The following is a 27444-nucleotide window of genomic DNA, read 5'->3' as shown; positions in this document are numbered from 1 at the left end:
TCATGCTACACACTCAACACATCCAGTCTGGATGCATAACTGGAAAAGTGCAGCTTTAACCAGCACTCCATGGAGTTCCTGGGCTACATCCTGTCCCCCGATGGTCTCTGAATGGACCCGAAGAAGATGGAGGCAGTACAGACCTGGGTGTCCGTCCCCGCCCAAACATCAAGGAACAACAATGCTTCTTGGGGTTCACTAATTGTTATAGGCACTTCATCTCTTGGTTTTCAAGCCAAATCACCCCATTCACAGCACATCTGCGCGAAAGCATCACTTTCACTTGATCTCTGGAGGCCCAACAAGCTTTCAACCAGCTCACGATGCCCTTTATCAGGGCCCTGATCCTAGTCCACCCTGCCCTGACATGACCCTTAATCACTGAGACAGATGCCTCCAGTGTGGCAATTGGGATCATACTCGCTCAAAGACACAGCACCTTCACCCTTGCACCTACTGTTCTTGGAAGCTCATTCTAGGTGAACAGAATTATGAAATTCTAAATAAGGAGCTTCTAGCCATCAAAGTGACCTTCGAAGAGTGGCGCCACTATCTGGAGGGTGCTTGGTACCCAGTACAGGTATACATGGACCCTCACATGAGGCCCCAATTCATATCTCAAATTTGCATTTTTCAGCAGCAGTAAACTCAATAGATGATTATAATATCATATATTATTTGTATTAAGGTAATATACAGATGTCTCAACTGACAGTCACTCCGAACAGGTGAATCAAGAGTTAGAACAGTACTTGTGCTGCTTCACAAGGGCAACTGATCAAACCTTCTATCCCAAACAGAGTTTGCTTAGAACAACACCGACCATGTGTCCACCAGGCAGAGAATGTTCTGTGCCAGTTGTGACTTCCACCCCCATCTCCACCTGGCCACACCTGTCTGCTCCACCAATCCCGCAGCCACTGACTGGGTGCAACAGACCCAGGAGATCCAAGAAGAACTCAAGACCCATCTGGACAAGGCCAAGGAAGACTACAAGTAGTATATGACCAACAGCACTGGGAAGGCCAGGCTTGCAGCATCGGGCAAAAAGGGTGATTCTCAGCCCAAAACCTCCACACCAAATAGCCCATGTTGTAATATGGACCTTCCATACCTCAGCATGTGTTTTGTCAGCCAAGTAATCAGCCGAGTGACCATGAAACTTGAGTTACCCATATCCCTCAAAATACACCCAGTGTTTCATGTATTCTTGCTAACCCTACATTGACAATGGCTTTGCTCACTGGGCTCAACCACCCCCATCTCTGGTACAGGTCCAAGGACATGATGAGTATGAGGTCCAGGAGAGACTGGAATCAAAAATCAGTCACAGCTTCCAGGAGGACAATGTCCTAGAAAGGGGAATCTTAGGAGCCCATGTCCTAACCTGATGGTAGTTTTCTGTGTAGGTAAGGTAATGTAAGGGCCAGCAGGTCTAGAACCTGGGCCTGTAGAGCTGCTAGGTAGTAGACATGTCCATGATGCCACCCTGCAGTAGCTGTAACTAGCTTGTGCTCCACTGCCTATGACCTGCTGTGGACACAGACCATAGGAAGTCCTGCCTCAAGGGGTCTGACAGGCAGCAGCCTCATGTCTCCTCATTGGCTCCCTGCCCTATATAAACCCAAGGGGTGTTCCAGGAAGTGTTCAAACATCAGTACAGCACTCCTATAGCTGCCTTGACCTTTCCTGCTCCTGAGCGCGAGGCTTCGACTTTGGCTTGATTTGGACTTTGCCTCCTAAGCTGGACCCTGAAACCTGACTTGACCTCTGATAAGAATGGCCATACTGGGTCAGACTGAAGGTCAATCTAATCCAGTATCCCATCTTCCAACAGTGGCCAATGTCAGGTGCTTCAGAGGGAATGAACAGAACAGGTATTCATTAAGTGATTCATCCCCTGTCACCCATTCTCAGCTTCTCCAAACAAAGGCTAGGGACACCATCCCTGCCCAACCTGGTTAATAGCCATTGATCAACGTCTCCTCCATGAACTTATCTAGTTCTTTTTTTACCCTTGTTATACTTTTGGCCTTCACAACATCCTCTGGCAAAGAGTTTCACAGGTTGACTGTGTGTTGGTATTGATCCTTGGTATTGACCCTGGCCTGGAACCTGACTATGAACTTCTCTGCCACTTCCAGCCTCAGGTTTGACCCTGCTCTAACCCTTGGTCCCAACTATCATTGCTAGGATCCTGATGACATACCCCAAGAGTAGAATTTGGCCTACATTGTACACACGTGGATTGAGTATATTTTTCATGGTATGTAATGAGTCAAATACCAGATGGGAAGGGAATCATCAAAATCTATCTATCTTAGAGTTGATTGAAAGATTCATTCATATGAAATGTTTTGGCTTAAACTTTCAATTTTTGCTGGAAAAGTTTGAAACAGTTTTTATTTTGATGCAATTTTCAAAAACTGAAAACTTTGAAAATATTGGATGTTTATGTTTTCTTCTTTCTGTTTTCCACCACTGAACGCCATAGAACGAATTATATCTTGGGGTTTGCTTGTTTTCTTTTCTTCTTTCCTCCCTTTTTCGACTCTGTAATTTCTCAAGATTTCTACAGCTTTGGAAAAGCTAGAGTAGCACGTTTATATTCTAAATTCACATTCCTTGTTGTTGTTTGTTGTTTGTTTTTGTTTATTTTTATTATTATTTCAAGCATACTTAGGTTCATACCATATGTGTTTCACAAAAGGAAACTGCCCATATATGACCAGGGCCAGCTCCAGACTCCAGCGCGCCAAGCGCGCGCTTGGGGCGGCATTTTTCCAGCAGGGCGGCAGCCGGCTCCAGCGGACCTTCCGCAGTCATGCCTGCAGGAGGTCCACCGGAGGCGCGGGACCAGTGGACCTCCCGCAGGCATGACTGCGGAGGGTTCGCTGGTCCCGCGGCTCGGGTGGACCTCCCTCAGGCATGACTGCGGATGCTCCACCGGAGCCACGGGACCAGCGGAACCTCCGCAGGCATGTCTGCCAGAGGTCCCCCAGAGCCGCGGGACCGGCGACCGCCAGAGCGCGCCCTGCGGCGCGCCGCCCTGCTTGGGGCGGCGGGATTCCTAGAGCCGCCTCTGTATATGACTGTACCCTAAGTCCTGCCTCCAGGGTTCTCCAAGTTTTCCACTCTGCAGAGCATTCTGGGAAAGAAAGACCTTATCATGAGCCAGCAGCCCACCTCACTGCTTGGTTCTCAAATATTCCATTCCGTGGACCACCACGAAGGGCTCTGTGACCTTTGGTAGTCCCTACATCACAGTTTGAGAACCACATAAGTATATGGAAAATAATTGGAATATTACATGCAGGGGCTCTTTTTCCATGTGGGGCTTTTCCATGTACAGTACTGCGGAGTGAATGACTCATCAGTAAATCAGGACTGCTATGAACTGAAATGCATGGGGCACACTGGACATGGGGCAGTTACAATAGCAGGGAAGCAGCAAAAATCAGATTAGGAAAACAAATAGTAACATGGGTATTCATTAAAATGATGGGTCTGGCTTGTACTTGGAACCCAACAGGGCTCGGCCTGTGAGAGCTATGCACCGGCTACAAACCCAGCACCACGACTGGCAGGTCCCTCCGAGAGGCCAAGGGCGGAATGGGTTTGGAGAGTGGCCTGCTCCCCCACACCTAGATTGAGAGGTCAGTTCAAGGCAGTGTCCATGGGCAGGGAGGGCATAGGACGATGTGGGGACACTGGCGCTGCCATTCACCCTATTGTGTTTGTCTTTGCATTAGTGACGTTAATGGGGGTTGAATTTTCCTGGCCAGGAGGTTGCAAGGGTCCCTGAGTAAGAGGTGAATATTTGTGAAGCCTGCGGGAAGCTGAAGTCTGAGGCCTTCCTGTTTTGAAATGTGCCAGTCCATTTTATGCATTCTCCTCAAGATAGGTTACAAATGGGGGGAAGAGGAGTAATATGAGTGAGTGGTGGAAATCCATGTGGCAGGCACAGAGAGAGCTCCTGTGCTTGGAAAAACATGATTTCCTCTTCCGTTTTGTTTCAAATAATCTCTTAACTGCAACATTACAGCATCCCCCCGCCCCACTCCAGACACCCCCAGGAAAAGGAGTGATTGGAGGGTGATTCCCACTCCCCAGCCTAGCCTAGTGGGGCTTCGATGGATCCGCAGTGACACCCTGTGGATACTTGGAGTAAGGACATCTTTGGCCTCTGTCACAGACAGAGTTGAAGGAGGAGAATTATAAAGTAGGCAGTTTCTTTTTTGCCAGAGAACAGAGGCTCTCGGCTGGAGAAGCCTCTGCCACTCCCAACTGATCCCTTCTCTTCATCAAAAATAGACCCCAAAAACTCTAAGAAAAGAAATCCAACCCTTCCAACTGAAGATGCAGAAGCCCTATTGACAAAAAGATTCCAAGACTTTTCTCTTCTTTTCCTGACTTGACTTTCTGGTGGAAACTTCGATCTTGTTTTCAGGTAGGCAAAGACTCTTGCTTCACCATTTAATATCTCCATAAACCTTCCTGCTTCTTTTGAAGCTGCTGCAGATGTGAACAGGGAAACTAACCTTTTTATCTTCAGGTTGTGTTTGTGCCTATAACTCATCCAGTGCTGCTGTTTGTGAACGCTTGATCAAGTTGATACAGTAGACTTTCTCGGCATGTTGCTTTTAGAGACTAGACACAGTAAACAGCTGTATATTTTACTTATCTCTCTGAGCTGCTCAATAGTTCAGAGATTTACATGTGTGGATATTTTGGGCAACAAACTCTCTTGGGATTAGAATAATTGTTAATGAGGCCACTTTCTGAAGGAAACCTTTTTGGGAGAGATTCTGCAGCTTCTGCTCCTCACAAGACCCAAGGAAAGTTCAGTCCCTTGTATATGAACTCAAGTTTCAGGCATTATGGCCAAGGGGCTAGGCAGTCACTATAAAACTTGTTGGGCCAAATTAATCCCTAGTGTAACTCCATTGAAGCCAGTGGCATTACCTGAGGGACAGACTTGGCCCACTGAAGCAGTTCCAGAATGTTGATGCTGCTACAAAGCCTGAATTATTAGACCCAAGGGCGTCTCTTTGACTTTCAATGACACACAAGTACAAGATTCTCTTTGCTCCTCACAGAAATCGGGTGTTTTGGTCTGTTGAATTTCACAAGCGTGTCGATTTTCTGCGAAGAGGTAACCGGCAGGGTTTGAACAGGGCTCAGTGTTATTGCTAGGGTACGCGGGCGGCGTAACTTGCTTTGTTCGGGCTGATGGGTTTAAGGAGTGTACTCTGCTTTTGCTGTGCACAGTGAAATGTGCATGTGGCTGGTTCACTAGTACGGCAATTCCAGCGGTTCGCTGATGGGTGTGGTTAACACGGCAGTATAAGCCATCCCCTGGAAGAGGTGCTGTTTCTGCACAAGTGAAAAGGGCACCCACACTGAGATTGTTCCTCCCTCACAAAATGACATTCCCAGGCCTCTTGCTGCCTCCTTCCCAGGCTATCTGTGCTGTTTGAAGTCCTGTGCTGTTTGACAGACGAGGTAGAGCTGGGTGCCAGGCAATGGAGGGGATCTGCCTGGGAACCGACAACTGAGCACTAAGGGAAAGATCTAAGCAGATTGTTTGACACACACTGAAACTACCGGCACCCGCACTGAGTGAGCCCAGCCTGTGTGTGCGTGAGGGCAGGAGGAAGGCATTTGCCTGGGCATTTGTTACAGACGAGGGCACAGATTTCTCCTAGTTTTATCTTACTTGATTTTCAGAAGAAACCCTAGTGCCTTGGACAGAGGGTGCCTATGTGACTGCAGACCTAGGCACAGCCCACAGGTGTCAGGGTTGTGCCCCGAGATCACCTATTCCAGTGCAGATATCCTGCTTCTCCACACACTCAACACAACCCATAGCCACTGCCATGAAAACCATGGGCCTGGATGGTTCTTCAAGCAGGAATACAGCGTGTGAAACGTTATTGTACATTTGCCATTGGTGGGGTGATGCACATGGGAATAGTTATCTTCCTGTGAGCGAAACCCATCTGGTGGCATTAACTCAGCTGCTTCCATACAGTGTCAGCCCAGACACTGGGGCTGGGACTGGTTTGCTCAGGTTTGCTAGGGGCACCTCAGGCAAGTGAGATGCTCAGGCCTCTCTCGGGGATGCCAAGTAGATCTTCAGTATAGGAGGCACACAAGATAGGGATTCTCACCTGCTGATGCTCTCAGCTCTCACAGTTGTTGAGTGGACCAGAGTGGTATGGGGGACCCTGGCTATGCATGGAGGTTCTGGGGCACTGAGCTGGCCCTTCTGGCATGCTAAGGGATCTGCCGGCTGTCTCCACTCTCAAGGATGGGACAGAAGGTCTGTCATGTCTGCTAGCTGGTGTCCCGCTGGTCTGTGAGCAGAGGGAATCTGTATCCCTCATTGTGAAATTACTGCCACATTTCACAGGACTCCACGCTCCACCAGCCAGGGTCTCCCCACTGTTGTAGGGAAGGGCAGTGGGGACAAGTGATTGAATGATGTGATCGTGTGCAACAAGACTTGTTGGGGATCATCTCAAATGGTGGGTGGAGCTGCTCTCTTGCCATGAGGAGTTCAGGGGAGGGAGAGGTGTCTTTCCATTCTGCCTGCAAGTGCAGACCCGGCAGTCTCCTGCACAGCCACCGTCCTTGCCAGGCCACTGCTTGGCCATTAGGGAACGCTGCAAACAAACAGGGCAACCTAGGACAGGTGTGGATGGGTGAGCTCCTGGGCTCGCATGCAGCACTGTACAATGCACTGCGCCTGCACGTGCCCCCTCAAGTCTCCATAGGTTGCTTGAGGTGAGGCCTGAACCATATGCAGGGAGAGGGTCACAGCACAGGCTGGGGCCTTCCACATCCGCTCCGTGGACATGAAGCCAGGGCTGGCGAGTCCCAGGGCTGCTCCCTCCAGTCTCTATCACCGGCAGGGATGTCTCATCTCTGACTCCCAGACTTTGGAGGAGGAGAGGTTGGGGGAAGCTCTGAGACGGTCCCCTGATGGACTCTGCCAAATCACTCCCTCAGCCCCTGCAGGCCCGTGAGATCAGTGAGGGCCACTCCCCATCAGGCCAGACTGTCTGGGCGCCCTATGTGGGCCAGAGTAGGTAATACAGCCCAGGCGATATGACCTTCCCTGGGCACCTCTCTGCAGGGCTGCCTGGGGAGGGTCAGTGCGTGTCCCCCACCCACTCACCCACGCCTCCCCAACCTGCTCACTACCTCCACGTGGGTCCTGGACTCAGCAGAGAACCCTCCACGGTATCCAGGGGGACGGCAGGGGACAGCGCCCAGCCAGTGACCCGCGGTCCTGTTGGCATGTGGGCCTGGTGAACACGCTGCCCCCGGGGGAGGCTGGGGGAAGCAGATGTAATGGTACCACCTGAGGTGGGGCAGGGGTGCACTGAGGTGGGGTGGGGGCTGAGATGGGGTGAGGACCCCGGCTGCTTTAACTGCTGCTCAGACAGTGACTCTGATGGGAGCAGGCCAGTCCCAGGGGAAAGCTTCCCACCCCACGCTGCTAGTGCACCCCAGCTCTCTGCTGGAAGGCTGAGAGGCAATCTCTCACCATGCCCATCCACTTCTCCAATAGGGGCAGCAAATTGCCACGTGGGCTGATGCCTGTCTTTGCTGTTGCAAGCCCCGGTCTACTGTCAGCTGGACTCAGGATCCTTCTCATTGCACATAGGTCACACAGAGGCGGTCTCTGGCCAGCTGGGGGGGCGGGCAGAGATAATCAGCTAATTCCTGAGCCAGCCTGTGCTCCAGTGACTGGCCCCAGACTGCCCAGCAACATCGTCCTCCACGCGCTTCCCTGCAAGCTAAACAAACGGGTGCTGATTGTGCTTTGCGAGCACACCTGAAGTGTTTCTTTAATAGGCAGATGCCCTCTGAATGCTGGCTACAGTCCTGGGGCTCAGGACGGGGCCCACAGGGCTGAGGAATTGGGGGTCCTGGAATGCTTGGCACAACTCTCATCCGAGCCCCTCAAGCACTGTGCAGACATGGCCGTGTTTTATCAGCACCCTGCTGGCAGGTTGGGAGCTATGGGCATGGTATCCCGATTCCCAGAGGAGGAAACAAAGGCAGAGCGGTTAAGTGGCTGGCACGAGGCCAGACAATGGCTCTGGTGCTAATCTCACATCCTTGTAAATCCGAAATGGCCTTGTTGGACCCAGTGGAGTGACACTGGTGGAACCAGTCAGGACAGCCTGACGCTCGCATTGCTGCGCTGGCCACTAGACCCCTTCCCTTGGAGCAACACGGGCTGGGGAAGCAACCACCCATCTGGCATGAGGTAAAAGCTGCTTAAAAACAACTTCCAGCCACACTCCAAGAAGAGGGGTGTTTAAAATAACTTAGCTGGATTAGTTAGACCTGAAACCTAACTGCAAGTCCCCACGGTACAGCCGCTCTGTGCTGAACGAGGGTGGAGCCCCGCTCCGGCCTGCGCAGCGAGCACTTTGCTTGGTGGGTCGCTACTAGCATTGCCCTGGCTGCAGTGTGCTGTGGATTGTAGGTTCCAGGCCCCGAAGGGAGCACTGTGATCAGCCAGTCTGCCCTCCGGCATAGCGCAGGCCAGGGGACGAGGGCACTGTTAGAGAAACATCTGCTCCTGATTTTAAAATGTCCAGTCAGGAGACTCCAGCCCGTGTTGTTCCAGTGGCTACTTACCCTGACTGACTCCTGGGTTTGGTTTGTTCTCCTGCAGGAAGCTGAATGTGAAGTGAGGTGGCTACGATGGCCCAACCAGCCTTTTTTGCCGTTCTTCTTTGCATGACGCTGGTTCCCCTCCAGGCTCAGTATGATGAGGACGAGTCCATAGCCTTCAGTCCTCGCTCAGCTGCCTGCCCAGGTACCAACAGGATAACTTGTCTCTCCGCCTCTGTCCTCTGTATTCAGCATTAACACTGACAACTCCCCTGGGTTCAGTTCTAAAGGCTGCTCAGAGGGGCCCCTCCATGGCAGGCCAGAGCTCACTGCTCCTTTGCACTGGCTGCCCAGTACTAAGCCCCGAGGAGCTTCCTTGCCCTGTGTTGGGGGGTGGGACAGGGCACACATGCAGCTCCCATTCCTGAGGGATGAGCTGGGGTGCGGATGTCCGGGCATGAGGAGCTCAGTCTGGGGGAGGCGGGATGTCATTGTAGATAGCACAGTGGGCCCAGTTTGTGTGTACGTTGTGTGTCACCATTCCTTACCCTCCCTGCACCTCCCTCCCACACCCATTCTAAGAAGTCCGTGTAGACAAAGCCCAGTGTAGACAAAGCTGGGTGATTGGGCAACAAAATGGCAGATGAAATTCAATGTTAAGTGCAAAGTAGTGCACACTGGGAAACATAATCCCAACTATACATATAAAAATGGGTCTAAATTAGCTGTTAAGAGCATAAGAACGGCCACACTGGCACAGACCAAAGGTCCATCTAGCCCAGTATCCTGTCTTCTGACAGTGGCCAATGCCAGGTGGCCCAGAGGGAATGAACAGAACAGGGAATCATCAAGTGATCCATCCCCTGTCGCCCATTCCCAGTTTATGGCAAACAGAGACTAGGGACACCATCCCTGCCCATCCTGTGTTACGAGAAGGAGTAAATAACACTTCCTTATTTACTTTCTCCACACCAGGCATGATTGTATGGACCTCTGTCAGATCCCCCTTTAGTCATGTCTTTTACAAGCTGAAAAGTCCCGGTTTTATTAATCTCTTCTCATACAGAAGCCGTTCCATATCGCTAATAATTTTTGTTGCCCTTTTTTAAACCCTTTCCAATTCCAATATATCTTTTTTGAGAAGGGGTTACCACATCTGCACGCAGTATTCAAGATGTGGGCGTATCATGGATGTATCTAGAGGTATGATATTTTCTGTCTGATTATCTGTCCCTTTCTTAATGATCCCCAACATTCTGTTCACTTTTCTGACTGCCGCTGCACAGTGAGCGGATGTTTTCAGAGAACTATCCACAATCATAGGCGCCGACTCCATGGGTGCTCCGGGGCTGGAGCACCCACGGGGACAAATTGGTGTGTGTTCTGCACCCACCAGCAGGTCCCCACTCCGCCCCGCCTCACCTCCTCCTCCACCTCCTCCCCTGAGCGCACCATCCCTGCTTCTCCTCCCAGCGCTTGCCACCGCGAAACAGCGGGGAGGAGCGGGAATGTGGCACACTCAGGGGAGGAGGTGGGGAAGAATCGGGGCCAGGGCAGGGATTTGGGGAAGGAGTTGGAATGGGGGAGGGAGGGAGCAGGGCAGGGGTGGAATTGGGGCAGGACCGGGGGCAGGGGGCGCGAGCACCCACCGGAGCCAGGAAAAGTTGGTGCCTATGTCCACAATGACTCCAAGATCTTTCTTGAATGGTAACAGCTAATTTAAACCCCATCATTTTATATGTATGTTTTTCAATGTGCATCACTTAGCATTTATCAGCACTGAATTTTGTCTGCAATTTTGTTGCCCAGCCACCCAGCTTTGTGAGATCCTTTTGTAGCTCTTTGCAGTCTGCTTTGATCCCCCTTTGTCTGTCTGCTTTGCAGTCTGCTTTGATCGCCTTGTCCACATGTCTGTTGACCCCCTCAAAGAATTCTAGTAGATTGGTGAGGCGTGATTTCCCTTTACAAAAACCACATTGACTCTTCCCCAACAAATTATGTTCATCTACGTGTCTGACAATGTTGTTCTTTACTATAGTTTCTACCAGATTGCCCTGTACTGAAGTCAGGCTTACCGGCCTGTATTTGCTGGCATAGCCTCTGGAGCCTTTTTTTAAAAAATGGGGTCACATTAGCTATCCTCCAGTCATCTGGTACAGAAGCTGATTTAAATGATGGGTTACAGGCTACAGGTAGTAATTCTGCAATTTCATATTTGAGTTCCTTCAGAACTCTTGGGTGAATCCCATCTGATTCCTGTGACTTATTACTGTTTAGATTATCATTTTTTCCCCAAAACCTCCTGTAATGACACCTCAATCTGGGACAGTTCCTCAGATTTGTCACCTAAATAGAACGGCTCAGGTTTGGGAATTTCCCTCATGTCCTCAGCCATGAAGACCGATGCAAAGAATTCATTTAGTTTTTCTACAATGGCCTTATCGTCCTTGAGTGCTCCTTTAGCATCTCCATCGTCCAGTGGCCCCACTGGTTGTTTAGCAGGCTTCCTGCTTCTCATGTACTTAAAAAAAATTTGCTCTTACTTTTTGAGTCTTTGGCTAGCTGTTCTTCAAATGCTTTTTTGGCTTTCCTAATTATATTTGTACACTTCATTTGCCAGAGTTTATGCTCCTTTCTAGTTTCCTCACTAGGTTCTAACTTCCACGTTTTAAAGGATGCCATTTTGCCTCTCGCTGCTTCTTTTACTTTGTTTAGCCTTTTTTGGTTCTCTTACTATGTTGAATTTGGGGTGTACATTGAAGTTGTGCCTCTGTTATGGTGTCTTTAAAAAGTTTCCATGCAGCTTGCAGGGATTTCATTTTATGTGCTGTATCTTTTAATTTCTGTTTAACTAACTTCCCCCTTTCTGAAATTAAATGCTACAGTGTTGGGCTGCTGTGGTGTTTTCCCCACCACAGGGATGTTAAATTTAATTATATTATGGTCTCTATTACCAAGCGGTCCAGCTATATTCACCTCTTGGACCTGATCCTGTGCTCCACTTAGGACTAAATCAAAAATTGCCTCTCCTCTTGTGGGTTGCAGGACTAGCTGCTCCAAGAAGCAGTCGTTTAAGGTGTCAAGAAACTTTATCTCTGCATCCCTGAGGTGACATGTACCCAGTCAATATGGGGATAGTTGAAATCCCCCATTATTATTGAATTTTTAATTGTAATAGCCTCTCTACTCTCCCTGAGCATTTCACAGTCACTATCACCAACCTGGTCGGATGGTCTGTAATATATCCCTACTGCTATATTCTTATTTTTCGAGCATGGAATTACTATCCAGAGAGACTCCATGGTACAGTTTGGTTTATTTAAGATTTTCACTTCATTTGATTCTACGATTTCTTTCACATACAGTGCCACTCCCACACCAGCATGACCTGTTCTGTCCTTCCGATATATTTTTGTACCCTGGTATTACTGTATCCCATTGATTAGCCTCATTCCACCAAGTTTCTGTGATGCCTATTATATCAATATCCTCATTTAATATGAGGCACTCTAGTTCACCCATCTTATTATTTAGACTTCTAGCATTTGTAGAGAAGCACTTTAAAAACTTGTCACTTTTTAGCTGTCTGTCATTACATGATGTAATTGAATAGGACCTTTTTTCATTTGACTGTTTCTCATCAGATCCTACCTGTATTTTATCATCTTCCATGCTCTCCTCCTTACTAGAGAATCTCCATTAATAGGTCCTCCCCTAAGGGGTGTCTCTGTCCAAACCACGTGCTCCTCCGTACCTGTCGACTTTTACCACTCAAGAAAGCGATCTTGGAGTCATTGTGGATAGCTCTCTGAAACCATCCGCTCACTGTGCAGTGGCAGTCAAAAAAGTGAACAGAATGTTGGGAATCATTAAGAAAGGGATAGATAATCAGACAGAAAATATAATATTGCCTCTATATAAATCCATGGTACACCCACATCTTGAACACAGAATGCAGATGTGGTCGCCCCATCTCAAAAAAGATATATTGGAATTAGAAAAGTTTCAGAAAAGGGCAACAAAAATGATTAGGGGTCTGGAACAGCTTCCATATGAGGGGAGATTAATAAGACTGGGACTTTTCAGCTTAGAAAAGAGATGACTAAGGGGGGATATGATAGAGGTCTATAAACTCATGACTGGTATGAAGAAAATTAATAAGGAAGTGTTGTTTATTCCTTCTCATAACACAAGAACTAGGGGTCATGAAATGAAATTAATAGGCAGCAGGTTTAAAATAAACGAAAGGAAATATTTCTTCACACAACACACAGTCAACCTGTGGAACACTTGACCTTCAGAAGATCCTCTGGTAAAGACTATAACAGGGTTAAAAAAAGGACTAGATAAATTCATGGAGGATAGGTCCATCAATGGCTGTTAGCCAGGATGGTGTCCATAGCCTCTGTTTGCCAGAAGCTGGGAATGGGTGACAGGGGATGGATCACTTGATGATTACCTGTTCTGTTCATTCCCTCTGGGGCACCTGGCATTGGCCACTGCCAGAAGACAGGATACTGGGCTAGATGGACCTTTGGTCTGACCCAGTATGGCCATTCTTATGTTCTTATGATGTGGTTTCTAACCAATAGCCATTTCCATGAGCCATCACCATAAGCACCTCCAGGGGTGTTCCATGTGCAGAAAGGGTAGGTCTGTGTCGTGTGCTCCTGCACACTGTGTGCTCACTGCTCTGTGGGGTTTGTTCCTGCCCCGTCTCAGTCCCATCCTGATGTTATCTGCCCCATTGTCTCCACACAGAGAAGATAGACTGCCCCATCAATGTGTACTTTGTCATTGACACCTCGGAGAGCATTGCCCTGCAGACTGTGCCCATCCAGAGCCTGGTGGAACACATGAAGCAGTTCATCCCAGCCTTCATCAATAAACTGGAGACCGAGGCCTACCAGAACCAAGTCTCCATCACATGGAATTTCGGGGGACTTCACTTCTCAGACGTGGTGAAGATTTACAGCACCTTGACCAACAGCAAGGACATGTACATCACCAGGCTGAATGGCATCGAGTACATTGGCCGAGGCACGTTCACAGACTGCGCGATCTCCAACATGACCAATCAGATCCTGACCCAGGCAGTCTCTGGCGTAAACTTTGCTGTAGTCATCACAGACGGCCATGTGACGGGCAGCCCTTGTGGCGGGATGAAGATGCAGGCCGAGAAGGCCCGGGATGCAGGTATCAAGCTCTTTGCAGTGGCCCCCAGCCAGAACATCTTCGAGCAGGGTCTCCGGGAGATCGCCAACCTCCCCCATGAGCTGTACCGCAACAACTATGCCACCACCAAGAGAGGTGCCATTGAGGTGGATGAGAACACCATTGACCGGATTATCCAAGTCATGGTAAGGGACATTGGTGCACACCACTCCAGCCTAACGCTGCAGCCAGAGGGTGCAGGGTCAGGCCATTGTGACACAGGTAGGGATGCAATAGAGATTTTGTCGGACTGGGCTGCTGGGACAGAGGCACTGGGGACTAAGGACAGCCGATCCAGGGGCTTGTCTATACACAATAGTTGTACTGCTCTGACTGCACTGGTACAGATAAGCCAGCAAAACCCCTAGTGGATGCAGTTATACCAGGATTAAAGTGCTTATGCCAGTACTGCTTAGTCTATGCGTACACTATGGGGCCCATACCAGCATAGCCTCCTCGTGTAGACACAACCTACACCAACAGAAGGAGCTTTTCTGTCAGTGCAGGAATGCCACCTCCCCAAACAACATTGGCCACGTCGAGAGAAGCACTATTCCGTCGACATAGTTGTGTCTGCACTGTCGGCATAGCTACGGCTGTCAGGGTGTGTTTTTCACACCTGTAGCTATGCTGACATGGCTTTTAATTGCAGACCAAGCCTTACTCCACAGGGAATGAGGAGAATAAGCTATTGTGGTATAAAGTATCAGAGGGGGATCCGTGTTCGTCTGGATTTGTAAAAGCAGCAAAGAGTCTTGTGGCACCTTATAGACTAACAGACGTTTTGGAGCATGAGCTTTCGTGGGTGCATGCATCCGACGAAGTGGGTATTCACCCACAAAAGCTCATGCTCCAAAACGTCTGTTAGTCCATAAGGTGCTACAAGACTCTTTGCTGCTATTGTGGTATAAGCACCTTTATACCAGTAGAAGTGTGTCCACACTAAGCAGTTGTACCACTCTAACCCTCCCACCTGTTAGCAGAATGGGTAAATCAGTACAAAAGGCATGTGCAGCCCAGGCCTGGCCTGGAAGCTGGGCACTGTTGAAGCAGCTGGTGCACACAGTTTAATAAGCTGGTAAGTAAATATTTAGGGGGGAAATTTGTGTCAGAGCCCCCTCTCCCCTGACAGCTCATCTCAAGGAGAGAGATTATGATGGGCCAAGTCATTGCCTTTTATCATCGCCGTGTCTGTGTTCCCTCCATACATCCTAGACCCCCCGTAAGCCAGACTTGAGCCACCAGTTTTATGGCAAATTACTTTACTTCATAATGTTAGAATTGGTGCCAATACCTCTTTGTGGGAGGAGGGGATGTAAACGGTCAATCTGCAGTTCACCAGTAGCTCTCCTGGGTGAGGAAGGTTAGCTCCTGAAACCTGCATTTTGTCACTCTGGGAACGGTGGAGTCTCCACTGCTGTCAGTTTCCCTCTATTCGGAATAGGAGTCAGGGTGAAAAGCAGCTCCACCCCCAATCCTAAATCCCTCCCACAACCTCTGGGAGCAGGATGTCTCTGCTGGAGTGAAATGGAGTAGTTAGCCAGGCTTCACTGAGTTCTTGCCCCCTTGGGGTGAGAAGGTCAGTTCACACTGAGCTGAGGAGGATAGATGTTGTCGGTCTCTCTGCATGCTCAGGAAGACCTGGGCACCTTGTGCAAGGCAAACTCTCAATATCAAGATAGGTAGAGCACTGTAAGCATTTACAGTTAGGTTTCCTCCAAAGCCATAAAGGGATAGAAACGTTCAGGTGCTGAGCTCCCTCCAGATCTGACTTCAGTGACAACAGCAGATACTCAGCATCTTTGACAACCGGAGCATGTTTTTACAATGAAAGCTTCGCTATGGCAGCAGCTGATGGACCCACAAGAAGTGTTCAGTGGGCCCCCTACTCAGATGCATGGAGTTAGGAACGTGCATGCGTGTCTGCAGGCTCAGGGTCTGACTAAAAAAATTATTGATAAACTTCCTTAGGATTCTTACTGGTTTCATGTTCAAGGCTTAGTTAATTCTTTCTTTGTTTGAAGTGTCCAATTCTCCAACCCAGCAAACACGCTTGTACTTGACTAGGAAGGCTACAGACTTGAAAGGTTCTGGGCTCAAATTTGCACAAAATCAGTGTTCCCCCAAATGTTAAGCTCTTCTTCCCTCTTGGCACCATACTGCCAGGGGCGGCTCCAGGCACCAGCGCAGCAAGCGCGTGCCGGGGGGCAGGAAGCTGCAGGGGGCGGCGTGCCGGTTGCCGTGAGGGCAGCAGTCAGGCAGCTTTCAGCGGCATGCCTGCGGGAGGTCTGCTGGTCCCACAGCTTCGGCGGCAATTCGGCGGTGGGTATGCCGAAGGCGCGGGGCCGGCAGATCACCCACAGAAACGCCGCCGAGGCTGCCTGACTGTGCTGCTTGGGGCGGCAAAAACCATGGAGCCGCCGCTGCATACTGCACTAGGTGTGATTGATCAGTGTGTGCAGTCTAGCATTTAAAACTACAGTCTTACAGTCCACTTCAGCTCATAACTAACAAAACCAACAGCCCTTAGTTTCAGTGGAAACTCCTGGGTACTTGACACTGATGAGAATCAGGTAACCTATTCAAATGCCCACATAATGAATTGGGAGCCAAAGTTTAGGACCACATTAAAAAAAATCTTGGCAAACAAAGTCTCTGAGAGAGAGAAGGTGGGTGAGGTAATATCGCACTCAGAAGCTTGTCTCTCGCCACCAGAAGTTGGTCCAATAAAAGCTATTCCCTCACCCACCTTGTCTCTCTAATATCCTGGGACCAACATGGCTGCCACAACACGACATAATTAAGTTCACGGATGTTCTGTTCTATCCAAGCATTGTCTGACATAAGTCCATCCTTTAAAGCCTTATCGGCGTAATAGCACTCGAAGGCCTGTCCTGCAAACGCTCATGTACGTGCTGAACGCTCAGCATGGGAGTCGCTCCATCGAAATCACACACTGCAATGGAGGGGAAGGATGGCCCTGTGGTGAGGGAACTAGCCCAGGATGTGGGAGAGCTGGGAGGGTCAATTCCTGGCTCTGGTATAGATTTGCTGTGTGACCCTGGGCAAGTAACTTCCCCTCTCTGTGCCTCAGATCCCATCTGTACAATAAGGAAAAGAGCCCTGCCCTGCTCACGAGGGGGACATCCAGTACCGCTTGTGAGGTGTCCAGACCCTGGGGTGACGGGGGCTAGAGCATCTCAAAGGACAAAGCTGCTGTGACAGACACTTTCTGTTCCTAACCACCAATAACTGGGGAAAGGGGCCAAGACCTTGCCTTTCCCTGTCACTCACTGAAATCACAGGGGCAAAACTTGAGCAGAGCTTTCAATAGAATCCAGTTCTCGGCCCTGCCTCCGCAAAGCTCACACACGTGCTCAGCTTTGGGCAGCGAGTGCCATTCCTTGGACCGTAGCAGCGCTACGCACAGTGCGTAACATTGCACCCAAGGGCACGTCTCTGCCCTACGGTCCCAGCTGGGGCAGGCAAATGGACTGCGCTCTTGTATTCTCTGTGATTCAAAGGGTGTACCAGTGATCAGTGCTACCCTCCATGTAAACTGAAAGGAGACAGAGCGAGTTAGTTCTGCAGTCTCTGGCCCCAGTCTGCAGGCTAGTCCATCCAACAGGCCTGGGCTCCCACCCAGAGGCCTGGGCTCATACAGAACAATACACAGAATCGAGGCCTTTGTCCTGGGACAACAGGATACCCAACCTATGTGTCAGAGATCGGAGTGGTCTCATCTCCATATCTCACACCTGGGACTGAAAGTCACCACACTTGGGTTATTGTATGTTGCTTTGAAACCATATAACTCCTGTCTCCCGCTTTCCTTGCTCCCAGTGGGGAGGGCCAGGACTGCCCAGCTCCGGGAGGGGGAGGTGGGCCAGGTCTCCTCATGCTTTTTTATCTAAATGATCTGATCTCTCTCTCTCTCTCTCTCTCTCACAGAAACATGAAGCCTATGGAGAGGTGAGTGAACAGCACCTTCACGCAGCTTGCTCACTCCAATGAAATTGGATTGTACCGCAGATGAGTAACCCCGATCCTGCACTGAGCTCCAGGCAGCTGGACCCTGCACCCATGTGGAACTCAGTGTGGGGTCAGGGACGAGGTCATGTTGACTTTTAGTTAAGATGAAACAGCAGGATCCTGAGTTCCTGCCCTAAATCCCAGGTTAGTTTTGCTGAATATAAATAAACAGCTGCTGTGTCCCCAGAGGTGGCTGCATTACAGTGCTAGGCATAGTGATTTCTGCCTATATAAAGTTTTGTGAAGTGTTTCTGGCTCCTTTGGGCTGGAAGGAAATATACACAGATATGAAATTCTGGGTTAGAAAACAGCAGCAGAACCTAGCAGCCTGCATCACTGCCCTGGAGGCTGCAAAATCACCATCAGACGGAAGAGGCAGACACTGCTCCCATGAGGCCATTTATTCCACTGTAATGGTTTGTTTTATTGAACTGCTTTGGGGAGCGAAAGAACTTAATGATTCAATGCCCAGGCCAACTCGAACCAAGATCTTTCTCACTTCTTTATTTGTTCAACTTCTTTAATATCAAACTCTCGAGGGGCTCAGCTCTGTGGGTGTGGATAGTATTTAAGTACCTTAGCTGGCTTTTATGCCTCTCATAAAGACCCCTTCGGCCTACTGGAGCAAATCGGTGGCTGCATTCATGCTGTAGAGACAGCCCAGCTCTCAGCTGGAACTGCGCACATGGAGATCTTTGTTCCAATAACACAGGCTGTGCAGCCCCTCCATTAATTCACTTCGTGTCACCTTGGACCTCTAGGGGAGAACATGGCGTTTTCCTGCCCACCTTCCTCAGGCAAAATCCCCAGGCGCTTTGTGGCAGTTTTTCATGAGAAGAGCTGGCTGAGACCATAGCCCCAAATATCCTGCCCAGAGCAGAGGGCAGCAGCAGACCCAGACCATAGACACCAGCAACGGCCATTACAGCGTTGGTTGATTAGTCCCCAAGCCTGCTGAGGAGAAAGGAGCAAAAATGTGCAAAGGGGTCTCGGCGGCGTCCTGTACTTCGGAGGGAAGCGAATGTTTCAGTTGGTGTCTAGCCTCACCTACACGCCTGTTGTCCGTTTATCTGCCCACACAGACGGGCAGGAGAGCTCCAGGTGCACTAGGCCCCAAAGAACTGCACGGAGATGCTCTTTAAACCCAACCAGGCCAGAGCGCCGTTAAGGCTAAGCAGTAACCGTCCCTGCTCCCCAGGGCTGCCCCCAGCCAGACCAGGATTTGGGGGCTCCTGGCCGTTTCCCCTTCTGAAGTCTAGGGTGGGATTTTCCACCACGCTGCCTGGTGGCCCCACTCTGATTGATCCCATCAGAGCAAATGGGGGTATTCCCCCAAGGCCTATGGGAGGGGAGCTAGACCGACACTGGGCAGTGTCCGCATTCCAGCCTCAATGTTCCCGCAGTGTGTGCCCAGCCCAGCCCAGCCCCTTGTTACCAAGAAGGCTAACGGCATTATGGGCTGTATAAGTAGGAGCATTGCCAGCAGATCGAGGGACGTGATCATTCCCCTCTATTCGACATTGGTGAGGCCTCATCTGGAGTACTGTGTCCAGTTTTGGGCCCCACACTACAAGAAGAATGTGGAAAAATTGGAAAGAGTCCAGCAGAGGGCAACAAAAATGATTAGGGGGCTGGAGCACATGACTTATGAGGAGAGGCTGAGGGAAGTGGGATTGTTTAGTCTGCAGAAGAGAAGGATGAGGGGGGATTTGATAGCTGCTTTCAATTACCTGAAAGGGGGTTCCAAAGAGGGTGGATCTAGACTGTTCTCAGTGGTAGCAGATGACAGATCAAGGAGCAATGGTCTCAAGTGGCAGTGTGGGAGGTTTAGGTTAGATATTAGGAAAAACTATTTCACTAGGAGGGTGGTGAAGCACTGGAATGGGTTACCTTAAAGGTTTTTAAGGTTTGACAAAGCCCTGGCTGGAATGATTTAGTTGGGTTTGGTCCTGCTTTGAGCAGGGGGTTGGACTAGATGACCTCCCGAGGTCCCTTCCAACCCTGAGATTCTATGATTCAAGCCTGAAACTTCAGGCTGGCTGCAGAGGGCAGGGTCCATACACAGAGCAGCAGCAGTCTCAGCCTTAGAATCGTAGAATCATAGAATATCAGGGTTGGGGAGCCAGTGGGCACAGCGAGATCAGCTCCTGGGCACTGAGAATGAGGCTTCTGAAGGTCCCTAAAGGCTGCCGGTTGTTTCCATTACCTCTGTTGTCCTGGCCTGGTTCTCCACCTGGCTTTCCCCACGCGTCGTGCCACGTGCCTCATGTTTAATCTGGTTTATTTCAGTGCTACAAGATGAGCTGTCTGGAGATCACAGGCCCACCTGGGCCCAAGGGCTACCGGGGGCAGAAGGTGAGTGACACATGCCTGGTGGGCAGGAGGGGCCGTGCTGGTTGAGTCCTTAGCCTGGGCTGGGCTTGGGAACTGGGTGATGACCCAGGCTGTCATTGCATTTGCTGACCTGCAGGCTGCAAACCCCACAGCTGCAGCCGGGCTCCCCTCACCTCACACTGATGCACAGCCTGGAGCAGAGAGAGGTGCAGGAAAACCCGTCCCCTGTGGTGGCGCAAACCCAGCACCACCCCACTCTTGCTGTGCTGGAGACCGAAGGAACCGGGGACCTCTCCCCAATCCCAGTAACCACACCTGCCACCCGGGCTCTAGCCTCACTCCTAACCACACCCACAGGCTGCCCCAGGCCAGGCTCCCGTGTCGACCCGGATTCTCCCTCTCTGCCCGGGTGCCCCTTTCATCTTCCCCTCCCCCACTGCCGGGGTGCCTGGGCAGTACCCCTCCCTCTGCACGCTGTTCTCCCCAGGACAGGGCACGGCAGCCCCAGCCAGCTAGGCTAGGACACTCAGTGACGGGCAGCTGTCACACGCCCCGCTGGGCTGCATAGTCTCCTCCCCACAAAGCAGAGCTCTGAGTCCATATTGTGTGTCAGTCCCTCTGGTTGTCCATCTCCTGCACTCCTCGGTGCTGAGCACAGCCCACTCCACTCTGGGCCTGCTCTGCTGAGGGAGAGGGGCCAGAACATGGTGCCTTCTGCTGACCACGAATGAAAAGTCACGGTTTTCTTTGTGTGCTTTATTTGCAGGGTGCAAAGGGGAACATGGGTGAACCAGGAGGTCCTGGGCTCAAAGGGCGACGGGTGAGTGGTGTCAAATCCCCCTTCTGCCTGCTGGCGAGCAGCCCCATGTTGGGTCAGCTGGAGACTGACTGACTTTGGACTAACTCCCATATCTTCTTTCTTGAAGGGTGACCCAGGTATTGAAGGTCCCATCGGATACCCTGGTCCCAAGGTAACGAATCCTGCGCCGGTGGCTGAGCTGTCTGCCTGCATTCTGGTTCGGATTCAGCAGTGGGTGTGCGCGTGTGCTGTGCAGCTGCCAGCCTAGTGCGCGACTTCCAGCACCGCTGTGAAGCCATGGGGCTGGGGGAGGGCACATGGCTCCCCGGGACTCTGGATCCATCCACGAGAGAGGAGGCTTTTGCTGAAGGGAATCTATTCAGCTGAATTTTGGCCTGCAGCATCGTGACAGCTGGGTGTAAGACACTGTTATAACAGGGCTTCCTGCTGGCTGTCTGCCGTGGGCAGGACAGACGGTCCCTGCCCTTGCGCTACCCCGGCCCACCGCAGACATGCAGGGAGGCTGCAGCCTCAAGTAGCTGCTTGGCCAAACGGGTGCCCCTTGCACTGCCTCCTGCAGGTCAGCAAGCAGGCAGGCTCCCAGCCAGAGAGCGTTCCTCCGCCAGGGCCCTTTGCCAGATAAGCCAGGCTCTAGCCACTGCACATCAGCGCCGCGCTGCTTGAGGGCGCTCGAGCCGGTGGGTGGTCCCTAAGGGAGGTCCCTAAGACCCCGGAAGAGCTTGGGGGACAATCACCCGGCATGGAACCTGGAAGCAGATGGGGAGCCAGGGCAGCTCCTGGAGCACATCAGGAGTGTTACGTGCTCCTGGCCCCCATTCCACTCAGCAGTCAGGTCCGTCCCGCCCACCACTGCGCCAGGGGATGCTTGAGTGGTGCCGCAGGTTAGCCCCGAGGAGGGGCATGGCAGGGACCAGCCTGGAGAGTGACACTGCCTGTCAGCGCAGAGCGTTACAAAACAGGCAGAGTCTCCGTGGTCCTGGAGGGCACTGCGTGTTCGTTGGGTGGGAATGAACACATGTCCAAAGGGGCCGGGTCTGATGGCTGCTGGCCCTCAGCACCCACGGGCTGCAAGCTCTGTCAGGATCCAGACACTGCTGTTCTGTGTCTGCACCAAGCAGTGTGGAGTGCTGGGGATCTCGGCCTGTCTCTCTCTCACTCTAGCTGGCCCTCTCCTACCTTCTGCATCTCTGAGTCCCCTTGCCTGCCTGCCTGCCCAGAGCCCTTCACTTCCCCCACCCACAGACACTAACAAAGGTTTTTGTGTTTTTTCTTGCCCTAGGGTATTCCTGGTCTGAAAGGAGAGAAGGTAAGAAAGAGCCTCTGCTCCTGGTCTGAGCACTGTGCAATGGGCCAGCGAGGCATTTCCACAGGAGCGTGTTTCTAGCGCATGTTTAGAGGCGGGTCTGGGAACAATGGTAGCAGTAGCTGGGAAAATGAGGAGGAATATTCTACAAGGATTTTGTTCATAGTGGAGCTTGACTGTGGGCGTCTCTCCATGTTTGTAGCCTCTCCCCCACACAGCTGTGCTTTAACTGTGCTACCTTTACTACATGGAAGGTGCATTTCAGACTCCCACGACTGAACACTCATCCACAGTGCACTCAGAGTTGTATATTCAAAGGCAGTATTTGAAACTGAAGTATGTTGGTAAATTACATAAATCATCCTATGTGGGAGCAGAAACAGTATCATGTGATTTATGCAACTAAGCATCAGGTGGCCAGACCAGTACTGGTGTAGGCCAGGGTAGTTCCCACGAAGTCAATGCAGACATGCCAGTTTTCACCAGCTGAGGATCTGGCCCAGCATGTGGCACATTGACAACAAAGTGCCCCGTGTCTGTGCCTGCGGGAGCGAGGAGGGGGTGCTGCGAGGATGTAACAGAATCCTTGCCCGTAATGAACAAATCTGAGAACTTGGTGATCTGCTTGCAAACACTTCATGAGCAGAAAGGTGCGGGGAGGGGGCAGCTAGGACACAGGGTTCGTCATTAGGAAGGGTGAGCGGTGCAGTGTACCCAGAGCTGACTACGCATTGTCCCCTTTCTCCGCAGGGCGAGTTTGGAGGCGACGGCCGGAAGGTAAGAAGGCACCTTTCATGTGGCACCTATCCCAGCTTAGACCCTCAGAGAGTCTCTAGCAAGATAATTACTTCTTTTCCTTTGGTCCCAGGGGGCAACTGGTTTGGCAGGAAGGAACGGCACCGATGGACAGAAGGTAACGCCACGCAAGGGACAAGCCGTGCCCAGTCCAGCTCCAGTGTTCTGGTCGGTTCCCGATGCCTGAGTCTGGAGAGAAGCTGTTGCCATGGATGAAAGTGAAATCCAGGAAAATATCAGAGAATTCTTTCCTGGGGGCGGGCAGGATCCGTCCCTCTCCCGTACCTGCCAAAACACCTTCATTGCTTCCACAGACCAGACCAGCCTTCAGCCCTCCCTTCTACACCTCCTCTGGGCACTGCGGGGGCCTCAGCTCCCACAGAGCCCAGCGTGGAAAAGGGCCTTGATATATCGGCAGGGCATCGTTCCCATGCCCCCTCCAGGGTGCTGAAGCTGCCTCCCCGCACCACCTGCAGGGCGTCACTGCTGCCTGCCAGGCGTTTCACCAAACACGCCCCGGGCTGTGCTCTGTTTTTTGTTTAAGGTCGGTATTTGCAGTCCCTCTCTATCTGGCCTCCTTGGGCCAGAGCCTTGTGATTAGCTTTGGGGTTCAATTCTTTACTGTGCTAGACCAGAAACTCCTAATTCTTTCCCCCTGACTCTCAGGTTTTCTCTCCCCTCTTTCTGTTGTAACCTCTGCAGGGCCGGCTGGGACGGATTGGAGCCCCTGGCTGCAAGGGAGACCCTGGGGACAAGGTAGGAATCAGCCAAGGTGCGGTTCGCCATAGCAGGGCAGCTTAGCCTGGCCTTACCTGTAGCCGTGGAGCTGCATTGGGAGCAGTGAGTCTCCCTGCCCAGCTGTCACGCTGCCCAGTGCTGGGCCGTGCCCGAGAGCGCAGCGTGGATCGCACGCCAGGGTCTCCTGCCAGCGCACAAGGGGAGCAGCAAGGTGAAGAGAGCTGGCCTCTGTTTTGTTCCCACTAGCAGCAAGTTGAGGCCATTCTTGTATCTGAAGCTGCTCTCACTGCAAAGTGATTTTCTAGGGGAGGCGGAGAGCGACGCGCTGTTATGACTGCAGGCAGACAGTTCTTTGTCCTCTCCCTCCCCAGGGCCCTGATGGTTATCCAGGAGATGCGGGAAATCAAGGAGAACCAGGAGACGAAGGCGTAAAGGTACGTGAAGTCCAAAGCAGAGAGCAGAGCGGCAGAGTCTGGGCCGAGCACCAAGCGAGAGAGCTAAACCTCCCGGGTCCCAGCTGTATCCATCAGCGGAGCAGTGCCCAGTTCTGCCCGTGGTGAACACAGCCCAGTGGGGAATGGAGCAACGCAGAGAAAGTGGGAAACTTCCCCCAAGAATGTGCTGCTCAGTTTCACTGCTTCCTTTACCCTGTGTGAAAGGCACCTGTGCTCCCCCAGCCCTTGTTTGTCCCCTCTGGGTAACTGTCCGAATAGGAGGTTGCGTGTGTGTGAGTGTGGAGTTCACAGCAGTACAACTGTGGCGATCGATGGCGAGTTTCCGAAGGCTGTTGGAGAGTGCGGTGCTGCTGCAGCAGTTGTGTGACACAGCCACTAGATGGCGCATGGGAGAGACTCCAGCTGAGCTGGAGAAGACAGGAGGGGGTGGCTTGTTTGGAGTCCTGCCTGTGTCCCTGTGAGGTGGTAAGAAACACCCGCCCCCCCAGACACACACACACCCCCTGTTCTGAGCTGGCCTAGCTCAGGTCTGTAGCCTGATTTGGGGTGTGTTAATGCTGATTTAATGTAGCAACTTAATTTCATTTTATTTAATTATTTGTAATTAATAATATTGATTAATTACAAATATTAATAGTAGGGGTTTGTGGCTCGCCAATCTGTTTGATCAGACGATAAATTTCTTGTCCCGAATCAGGCTTCACAGAGTTTATAAAGGGACCCTCGGGGTGTGACAGGAAGCTCACACTGAGACAGATATAGTCATAAAGGCTTTTTATTAAAATTAATGAAATGGTCAAACAGAATTACAAAATTCTAATTGTATCACAGTTATTTAAGACCTACATATGGTAATAAAATATTATGTGCTACAACCTTTGGTCAATACTCACACCCTGTTTTGATAACCTGGTGTTGGAAGACACAGGACCTCACCTCTGGCGGTTCCGATCTCCCACCTCTTGCAGGGCTGTGCAGAGGAAACGAATGCGAAGAGCTGTCAAAGCTGTTTACTCTCTAACTTAACTAAATAAAAACTAAACGGAAAATAAAGCTTTAGGGAAACCAAGCTTAGTCTAGCCCCCTTAAAGTTTGAAAAGAAACTAAGTGCGGCCTATTACTAGTTAATAGCCATCGTAGATGGGTCGCATTGGTACGTAGTTGAAGATGGAGACAATGCAGAGTAGATAGATCGACCCCAATAGCGAGGTGGATTGCCTTTTTAGAGGCATAAATGCTGGAAATCCTTCCTCTTATACCCAAATTTCATTCCTCCCCCACAGAAATGTCAGAGTACACTTACCCCATAGGCTAGTATGTATGTGCGTATAGCTGACAGGTACGTGCGCACGTGTGGTGTCCTTGTTAAGTCTGTGGGTACAACTTTGAAAATCCCCCTCTGCCATCCTTCAGGTAAAGGTCTTAGCCATAGGCGTGGGTGCTTTGTCTGGTTGGGTAATAAACGTAGGCCACAGGATATAGATATGCTAACTTTGCCTTAACTTAACATACAGGTGTTTGGCCTGTGGGTCTCTTGCATTACAGCCAAACTTATTTTTAATATAAATCTATAAACCTATTACAATACATCAAATATTAAACCTATAAGAAAAGAGAGATCTCTGCAAGCAAGCAGGTTAATCCTTGGGGCTACACGTCCCCCTTAGACGGGGTGGTTTGCACCACTGAACCCCGTCACATAGATAGGATTTAGTATTTGTGGGGACAGTTTCAAGGCCAGTTTCATACCTGGGCAGATTTTGGTATGTACCTAGAATGGGCACCATGTATACGTATTCATGTTCCTCACCACGCGGTGCCTGTCGAGGTGTCTGCCTAGGTTTTGGCTTGGGTTTGTTGCATTTATACTGCAGGCCACCTAAAATAAGGACAAAAGCTGGCACGACTCCAAACACATGGACCGTTCCTTTTCCAGCTTTTGAAAACAGTTGGGACAGTACCAGTTTAACAATTGCTCATCTTTAATTAGGTCAGGAACTTTTCCCAATCTTAAGGATTGCAATGCATCAGTAATTGTACTTAGGACGTATTCTTCATCAGGAGAGCATGTCATCTCTTTCCCCAAATGTTGATCCCATTCCTGATCATTGTTTAACGTGATTAACTGGTCCGAAGAGATGCCCTGACTGAGGCTCTCATGTGAGCACACCGAGTTGGTGCCCACGGGGAGGCTGGAGTGTGATGGCCTCACAGTCCAGGGTAAGTGCAGGTGGATGGCGCTCCCCACGTCACTCTCGGGGAGGGTGGAGTTCAGGTTACTCACTCCCCCACTGGCACAGATCAGCCACGAGCAGCGGCTGGGACCCCTGGGGAACAGGGCGGTGATGTCGCTTGTGACCATTGTTCTCTTGCTGTTTCAGGGAGAACTTGGCCGCCCCGGCCGCAATGGACCTCCAGGACCTCCAGGAGAAAAGGGAAACAAGGTAGGTTCCCCGCCAACCTGGGAACAGGCCCCTCCCTCTGGAACCCATCTGCGATACTCTGGGGCCACAGATAAAAATACTCACAGACCCAGTGGTCATGGGACAACTGCAGCGTACAGCACTGCTGCCATGTCTGCAGCTCAAACACACGGGCCGGGCCCAGCCACTCCGGGAGCTGCTGTCTGCCCCATGGCAGGTGTGAGCTGTACCATTGCAGGGGACGTGCACGTGCCTGCCAGTGCCCCAGGTGACACTGAGGAGACACCTCCTGCACTCACCGGGTGGCTTGGAGCAGGAGCAGTGGCAGTGGCTAGTCGAGTCACTGGGAGATATGGTAGCAGTGCTGCTGTAGTGGAAAGGGAAATCTGGACTGTGCTGCACAACCCCTAGACAAACGAATTGGAAGTTACAGCGGGGAGTGGTGGGATTTCAAAGAGTGCCTGGGGCCAGGTGCATGGCAGGGCTGGGGGAGGTGGGGGCTGCGCCCCTGTGGCCAGGCATGGGCCGGGGGGCTGGAATCTCTGCTTCCTGGCACAGGGGACCATGCAGGATCCGCCTCTCCAGAAAACCCCTTGCTTTGCATCCGTCCTCCTCATTCCCAGCCCCCGATGCAGCCTTCCCAGCAGTAACCCCACTGCTCACCACTGGTTGGCACTGGCAGCTGTGGCAGGA

General features: G+C 51.2%; 1 protein-coding gene across 2 annotated transcripts in view; it reads left to right on the top strand.

Annotated features, from left to right (window-relative positions):
- The first annotated feature begins 4250 nt into the window (after nucleotides 1-4250).
- The window catches only part of COL6A2 (collagen type VI alpha 2 chain), a 50462-nt gene continuing 27268 nt past the window's right edge, over nucleotides 4251-27444 (top strand). For both annotated transcript variants that reach the window (XM_039494683.1, XM_039494684.1), the window contains exons 1-13: nucleotides 4251-4450; nucleotides 8699-8842; nucleotides 13399-13997; nucleotides 17803-17823; nucleotides 20173-20238; nucleotides 20984-21037; nucleotides 21144-21188; nucleotides 22317-22343; nucleotides 23091-23117; nucleotides 23209-23253; nucleotides 23838-23891; nucleotides 24245-24307; nucleotides 26710-26772. In XM_039494683.1, coding sequence (XP_039350617.1) covers nucleotides 8728-8842; nucleotides 13399-13997; nucleotides 17803-17823; nucleotides 20173-20238; nucleotides 20984-21037; nucleotides 21144-21188; nucleotides 22317-22343; nucleotides 23091-23117; nucleotides 23209-23253; nucleotides 23838-23891; nucleotides 24245-24307; nucleotides 26710-26772 — 1179 coding nt within the window. In that variant the 5' untranslated portion in view covers nucleotides 4251-4450; nucleotides 8699-8727. The remainder of the gene's footprint in view (nucleotides 4451-8698; nucleotides 8843-13398; nucleotides 13998-17802; nucleotides 17824-20172; nucleotides 20239-20983; nucleotides 21038-21143; nucleotides 21189-22316; nucleotides 22344-23090; nucleotides 23118-23208; nucleotides 23254-23837; nucleotides 23892-24244; nucleotides 24308-26709; nucleotides 26773-27444) is intronic.

Source organism: Mauremys reevesii, linkage group 11 (assembly GCF_016161935.1).
Source record: "Mauremys reevesii isolate NIE-2019 linkage group 11, ASM1616193v1, whole genome shotgun sequence".
Lineage (NCBI taxonomy): Eukaryota > Metazoa > Chordata > Testudines > Geoemydidae > Mauremys > Mauremys reevesii.
The sequence above is the reverse complement of the archived record's forward strand: the minus strand, read 5'-3'. Positions and strand labels throughout refer to the sequence as shown.